Source organism: Morone saxatilis, unplaced genomic scaffold, assembly GCF_004916995.1.
Source record: "Morone saxatilis isolate NCDOM2014 unplaced genomic scaffold, NCSU_SB_2.0 Contig18, whole genome shotgun sequence".
In the NCBI taxonomy this organism is placed as follows: Eukaryota; Metazoa; Chordata; class Actinopteri; family Moronidae; genus Morone; species Morone saxatilis.
In genome coordinates, this window is record NW_023339740.1 from 25,019,405 (window position 1) to 25,027,055 (window position 7,651).

The window sequence follows — 7,651 nt, forward strand, 5'->3', positions numbered from 1 at the left end:
CGCCCAGACTTTGTCTTTCAGCGTGGAAAAAGTTGGTTTCTCAAAATAAAACAAGTTTTTGGGTAAATAAATATCCATATCTATTGGATAGAAGTTGATCAGATGTGACAAGGCACAAATGTGAATATAAAAAAGCAAAAACAAACATCAATAAAAATAACAAAAAAGTCAAAAAAGATCACTGCACACTCGGAGCTGCTGAAAGGGCTGCCACTCGCGGCGGCGCCATGGCAACCAGATGGCTGGATTACCCAGTTACTTGTTGTGGGCCACACTGAACTAGGGCATGTCCCTGGGGGTTGCTGGTGGAGGTATCTGGCTGTTCAACAAAAGGACTTCCAGCTGAATCAGACCTTCTCAAAATGTTCTACTGCATCATGGGGAGTTTCTTTGTTTAACAATTATGCTTTTGGTGCTATAGTTTTATTATTTTTCCTTTGTTAAAATTAGGTAATGTTTTCTTCACGTTTTGTAGGTTATTATAGTTTGTTTAAATGTTAAATGTTTAGTCCATCCCCCTTGTGTGTCAGAATGGCCTGATCAGCCACTATATAAGTTTCCCAATGTCTCAGTTTGTAAGGTCAGTTTAGTCTGCTCCATTTAAGCACACACACAAACTGGCAGATTGCAATGATATTCACAGAGAACATTCATGTTTCCCAGAGGATCAACTCTTTTGATCTTAATGACCCCCAGAACCTTCCTCTTGGCCCATTCTCAAGATAAACTTTTAAAAAAATTAAGTCAGTGCTTGGTTCGAAGAATTGTTTTCAAATAAGTTAAAGGATATTTTTCTCAAGGAGACATTCTCAATGGAACTCAAGCTTGGTGGACCTAGTTGTTTCTCTACATTTGGCATACATCCATGATCATAACCATGTAGTTGTCCGGAATACAGCAGTTGGCCGCAAATTAAATCAACTATGTCCACCCAGTTTGGGTACGTTTTCCATCAAATCAAATATCTTTACATTTAACCTAAAAAAAACTGCATTATATGTGAAGAGGCCAACAGTGATTGGCTGATATAGGACCTTTAATTGGAAACCAAAATATGTCTAATTTATTGGTCTAGCCCTTGCTGACACCTCCTCAGTGAACCATGGATGACAGGGAATCTGTGGCCAAGGTCTTGAGAGGGTGCAGTGGACCTGACTGGGCATAAAGCCACTTCTTGCCCTCAAATGGACCAGTCAGAGTGCGGAGCTGGGTACCAGTTCTGGTGGCCCAAAGCTAAGCAGCTTATCCTGCAGAAACAATGAAAGACTGATGTACTGTGAAACTGTAACTGCTCCTTATATTGTCCAACATGAGCAGACAGAGATACTTCTCTTGTCCAGGGGTCTCTGATAGGTCAGCCTCACACTGAGACATAGCTCAGTCTCAGTCAATTTGTCCACAGCGGGGAATTTAAGACCAATGTCCGAGGCTAAAACAAGACAGAAGCCAGTTTGATCTGAGACTGAGACGGGCCTGGGAGGTAATGCATTGTGAGACACACACACACACTTGCACAGGCCCTAGGCAGTGATGAGGGGCTCCGGTTTCTGGGAGGCAGCAGGTAATTCAGTCTCTTTAGTTTCATGGCATTCCTCTTGTTCACACAGGGCTGCTGACAATAAAGCTAATGTTCCCACCAGGCAAAGATTAGCTCTGCTGCTCAGTCACTGTGGAGGAATATGTCCTCTGACACACTCCTATCCACTCACTGCCAACAGGGCAACACTGACCTGCTCTTCGGCTTTCCTTCTTCAGCAGTGTAGCAGCTTAGTACAGTAACCACTTCCTCTCTGAGTTGAAAGGAAATTGCATTCATTCCATTTTGTTTAACTAACAAAATACTTGTTTTATAATTTATTTCTACCCGTGTCTGTATGTCTGTCTATGTATTTGTATCTAGCTTCACTAGATTCATTCGTTAGAAAAGTTGGAAAAAAGCTTTTTTAAACTGATCCCCATTGTCTTCCTCAGAAGAGTTCAGAGTTCGCTCTGTTGACAACTTTACTTCTTAACTAACTTCACAGTTACGTAATAGCAGTGTTTTGTTTACAGCACATAGAAGATCTTAAAGATGACTGTTTGTGTGTTTATATCAATGCAATATGTATTTGGACATATCTGATAGAAATGAAAGAGTGGAAAGAATACACAAGCAAGCAGGAAAGAGTATGAAGCAGCTAGACTCCGTGGAGCGTCATCAACAACCTGCTCCATTCACACATGGGCTCAGTCCAACATTACACAGACTTTGCACCAGGGAGTTGGCACTGTAAAGTCCATTTAATGTCTAGTCATTTGCGTTCTCACATACCCAAAGAGCTCCGTCGATTAATGCTGTGCATGTGTGAAAGGGGTTACACACATATCCCCAAGGCCTGGCAGGCTTCCCCAGTATGAGCCTCCTCCCATATGTATATTAAATATGGGCTCACCTCTCTCATAGCTGCATTATTTGCACTGTGTGGGGGCATGTGCACAAACTGGCCTGTTTTATATCTCCCACCTGGGGTCACAGTCTTGTTATACCAGTCGTAGGCACACATTCATATGTTCTTTGTGTGTGTGTGTGTGTGTGTGTTATAGGGGAAGTCAGACAGACACAAACACAGCACTACTGTTGGCTCCTTGAGAGGCAATGGGAAAACGGGACAGCCTGTCAGTGGGACACGAGCTGGTGGAAAGGTGGGACTAAAGGATGCGTTGGTCAGTGGGAACGCAGGACTGAAGGACAGTGTGGCGTGTCTGACCAGTGAGCAGCTTCAGCAGATCCTCAACACAATCCAAACCACCAGCAATGGCCAAGACCCACCAGAGGACCACAGGACTCAGGGTAGATGTAGTGCAGTAACAATGAATGAATGACAGTTAGCGGACTACAACACAGAGAGAACTGAGCTATTGCTATCAGATACTAGACTTTCCCTCCTTGTCAATACAATGTACAGCATCACGTCTTTTTCTCTGTTAGGAAATCCAGCAGACCCGAAATCTGGCTCCTTGATGAATGAAGGAGGAAGAGGGAAGAGAAAGGAGGAAGACAGAGGAGGAGGGGGAGAAATAAAGAGGGGAGAAGGAGGAGAAGGAACTGACAGAAGTGGAAGCTCACAGGATAAAGACAACAGGTGAGGGGGCCAACCTCAGCAGACTTTTTTAGTTTGGGCAGCAGACATCCTTTTTTTCTGGATGCAGTCCCATAAAGAAGACTTATTACTTTAGCTGACAATAAATGTGCAGGACCATGACAGTTTACACACTCTAATGTCCTCTCAGGGAGGTCACGCTTCTCTTCTTAGATCACCATAAATACAGTAAAACTGACTCTAAATAGGACCAGATCTATATTCCACTTCTTCATGTCTTCACTGTATTATAAACACACTAAAAGATGTGTTTTTTGAAATGTATATTTCTAAAAGGTTGGTTTAAAGCATGGTGTTGCTGCTGTTGTTTAGGTTGTCCGGATGTCTGTTCAGCTGGCTGGAGGAGCGACACTCAGACAGCAGAGCGGCCATCGATGCCAAGAAGGCTCAGTGGAGGAGAGAACTAGGTATACGCGCTTAACAAGCATTTAAGAACTCCAGTGATGCATATTTATGTTCATTATAATGGCAAACTGAGAATTATCACCAGCTTTATGAAGTGTTTAAGCCTCTTTTAGCTCCTAGTTCAGTTTTTATGGCACATTTGTTGTTTGGTTCAGTCTCAGTGTTTCCACCAGCAGCAGGCAGCAAACTAATGCTTATAAAAAACACTATATACTTCCTGCCCAGCACTTAATGGTGGACAGACAAAGGTAGAGCTTGTGGCCACATTGAAACTAACTGTTGTATCTGAGAAAAGATCTCTGACCCACCCACCAAACAAGAGAAAACATACATCAAAGCCTGTGGCACACCGATCGAGGAAAATATCGTTTTCACATTGAACTGCCCTGATGAACATGTTGGTGGGTTGTTTTGTCAAATATAAATCTGATAAAACAACACTCACACTCTAAACTAATAAAAACACCTAAAGATGCTGTTAAACTCTGAATGTAGTTATTTAGTCCCAATTATTTAATGTTAAAGAGAAATACTTGAGATTTGAAGGCAGGTTTTTATGGGTTTCAAATACAGCTTAAAGCCCACAAACTATAACGTTTTATACCTTTAATTTTCTACCATAATTAACTAGTTTCCAAACCCTCAACAAAGCATTCTGAAATCCTAAATCATCCTAAATACGACCCACAGCCCAACATGAACACAAACCTTTGTTTAAATGTAAAAGTCCTCTCTTCTCTCGTGGGAGGAAGAGTCCGACAAGTGAGGGAGGATTGAGCAGTATCCAGGATATGGACACGGATGAGTGGCACCGCTAGTAATTGTGACAAAATTAAATTAGTGTTTCTCTTTCTGTGTGTTGTGCTGGTTGTGTGTGTGTTGGGTGTGTGTGTGGTGTGTGTGTGTGTGGGTTGTGTGGTTAGGATGAGCAAGTTGGGCACTGGAAGCAGCAGCAGCGCTCGCCCCTGGCAGACTCCAAGGTAACGGCAGATATTATCACCATCTGTGGTAACGAGATGTTGCAGTCTTGTTTTCCCACCCAGGAAACTGCAAACTGATTCTGATACTAGAAATGATACCTGATACGCTGATTACCTTTGACTCTTTCATAAAGTTGTTTAAATCAGTCATTACGATGCATAACAGGCACCTATGTAGGAAAAAACAATATGCAAATTCTGAAGGTCCGTGTTGCAAAACAAAACACAAGAAAATACACTCACAGTCACTGGTATATTTCAGTTAAAGGCTCCAGTGTTCAGTGCTTATTATACATAAAATGGAAACATACCTATTTAATATATATTAATCCCTGCCAATAGAGCCTCCTAAATGTTACACAATGGACCTTTAAATATGTCAGGTTTGTCATTTTAACTAAGGTTGAACCCAAAAACAGTGGACACAAGTAATGATGAACAGTGTTCGTTTATGAATACCATCAACTGGAGAAGAAAAAATCGAGACGACCATTTGATCAGATTAGATCCAACGTTTACCAGAGATTTGGAAACATATGTCCTTTCATGAAATATTTCACAATCTTTTTGGTGTGTGTGGTGTGTGTGTGTGTGTGTGTTGTGTGTGTGGTGTGTGGTGTGTTTGGTGTGTGTGTGGTTTCAGGCCGAGGACGACACAGAGAGTGTGTTAGTCAGTTCAGAGCCCATCTAGCACAGAGAAACATGCCTGCAGCCATCAGATCCAAGCCTCAGACTCGGGTAGAAGTTTGAACCTATAAAGTAAATTTTTTTTGCAGCTTTTCCAACTTTGGTTTCATTCTTCATCCATGTGATCAAGCCTAAATGGATACAGTCCCTTTTCTCTCACCCCTCCACACTGCAGACACAGTGATACTATCCCTCTCTGACGTATTTCCCTGCATATACTCGCATGTTAAAAACCTTGCATGTAACGGCACTAAGTGACACGTAAAGATGAATAGATACAGGCTGGTGAAAAATAACCTGTGTGGTAATTAAAGATAACTGTCCTCTTTGCACATCACGCCCCAGAATAAGTCAGACAGTTTGTAGGTTATGCTGCACATGTACCTCAAACATTGCTGTTTCAAGGGATCAAGTCTGTTGATCTTATATATTTTTCTTCATGTCCACAAATCAAAAATAAATGAGTCTCGATTCCATTAAAAGACCCAAACTAACAATTAATTGATCTACTAAGATTGTATATAATAATTGTCTGTGTATCCACAGCATGATATAGCTTATTTCTCTGTGCCATAGAGCTCCACTGTTGTTATTAAAAACACATCAATGAGCCGCACTGTTGCTCTGAGTGACGCGTTCCTCTATTCCTCTATTACCGTGAACACACACACCGTAGTTTATTTTGCTTCAATTCCATAAACAATTGAGAATCCTGAGCTGTTTCTCTCTGTAGGAGGTCACTCCGATAGAGGTGCTGAGTGTCGAGAGGAAAGAGGAGCAGAAAAGACGCTGGCTGGAGGAGCTGGACCAACAGAGAGAGGAGACGACTGAACGCAGGAGACGAGAGAAACTGTTGCAGCAACAGGTACAGTAGAAACCTGAGCCAGGTACAGTAGAGACACAATAGAAACCAGGACAGGAGAGATCCTGTAATTCACAATTAACGGTTCATGTTGATCTGTTTTCTCTGTTGTTTTATTTTCTAACGTGTCTCTGCAGACGGAGGACCACGAGCACTGGGCCTCACACTTCGACTCGCTGCAGAGAAGACCTCCTGTCCAGACTGCCACTCCATCAGCTCCACCTCCAGCCCCGTCTAATGGCTCCGAGCGAGGGGACTGGGAGCCCTCGTCCAGCCTGTCCCTGGTCTGGGAGGCCATGAGCAGCTGTGGAGCAGAGAGCGTCGGGGGAGCCAGCGTGGACACAACCAGCGGATACCCGACCAGAACCAGGTACGATGGATCGATGAAACAAAAAAGGTTTTGACTGTTTCTGTGTTTCTGGCTCTGATTCTTAGTCCCGCCTACAAAGCTCTGATTGGTTCAGTTGTTCTTCAAAAAAAGAGGGCTGTCAATCATCCTTCATGCTGTATTTGAGTTTCTGAACAATCAAATGGATGGATGTAAGTACAGTATTTACTATATGAATAAATGTTCTTTATTCTCCTGTGTTTTGTTCAGTTATCTGAGGTCCATGACCGCCCTGCTGGACCCGGCCCAGATAGAAGAGCGAGAGAGGAGGAGGCTCAAACAGCTGGAGCAGCAGGTAGGAGGAGGACAGAGACGAGGAATACGGCGAGGAAGCAGAAATACAGGTTTTATCACTTAGCTTCCTAAATATTTTACTGTCTGTCCTCCAGAGAGCGATTGAAGCTCAGTTGGAGGAGAAGCGGCAGCAGAGGGAGCGAGAAGAGGCGAGGAGGAGAGAAGAGGAGGAGGAGGAAGAGAGGAGGGTGGTGTTTGACAGAGAGATGCTGGAGAGACGGTACGGGGTGGACACACAGAAGGAGAAGCAGAAGGTTAGAGCGTCACACACACACATACACACACGGGCAAACAGTGCACAATTCTTAATAATTAATCATTTTCTCCACACCATCAGTGAACTATTTTCTGTCCTCCAGGAGCAGCAGAGCCATCAGGACGAGCAGCCAAATAAAGGCAACGATGACAGAAGACATCAGGAGAACCCGGAGCTTCAACTTCAAATCAACTCTGGTGGGTTTATTTGGTTAGTGCGGTTTCAAACTACAGTGGCCGCAAGACCACTGTAGTCTCTTCTACACGCTTCACTGCCCGTTCTCATTCCCAGGTTGTCAAAAAACAACGAAACCCAGCTGTTTTTTGGTTTAGTTCGTTGCAATTTGCAACTTTTCTGCTAGATGTTACAAAACTCTAGACTGGTTCTTTAATGGGAGGAAGAACATAAGTTCTGCCACACAAATTTGTTTTTTTTTACTTTAATATAATCTTTGCTTTCTTTTCTGACAGACAAGACATGCCAAGAGATATGAGGCAGTTGAGAGGATTATATATATATAATTTTTTATTTTATTTTTTACAAAGAAAAGGAAATATGTATTGTTTTGCAAAGTTTATACCTACCTCAGAAATTGTGTTATAAGAAACTGTGAGAATAAAAATACTTGTGCACAAGATC

General features: G+C 42.7%; 1 protein-coding gene across 1 annotated transcript in view; it reads left to right on the forward strand.

The window, feature by feature from the left end:
* Nucleotides 1-7,651, forward strand: part of ccdc66 (coiled-coil domain containing 66) — a 14,612-nt gene that overhangs the window by 2,299 nt on the left and 4,662 nt on the right. Inside the window, 10 exon segments of the mRNA XM_035661790.1 lie at nt 2,584-2,830; nt 2,969-3,122; nt 3,453-3,555; nt 4,469-4,525; nt 5,169-5,263; nt 5,930-6,077; nt 6,212-6,444; nt 6,673-6,757; nt 6,852-7,010; nt 7,116-7,209. Coding sequence (XP_035517683.1) covers nt 2,584-2,830; nt 2,969-3,122; nt 3,453-3,555; nt 4,469-4,525; nt 5,169-5,263; nt 5,930-6,077; nt 6,212-6,444; nt 6,673-6,757; nt 6,852-7,010; nt 7,116-7,209 — 1,375 coding nt within the window.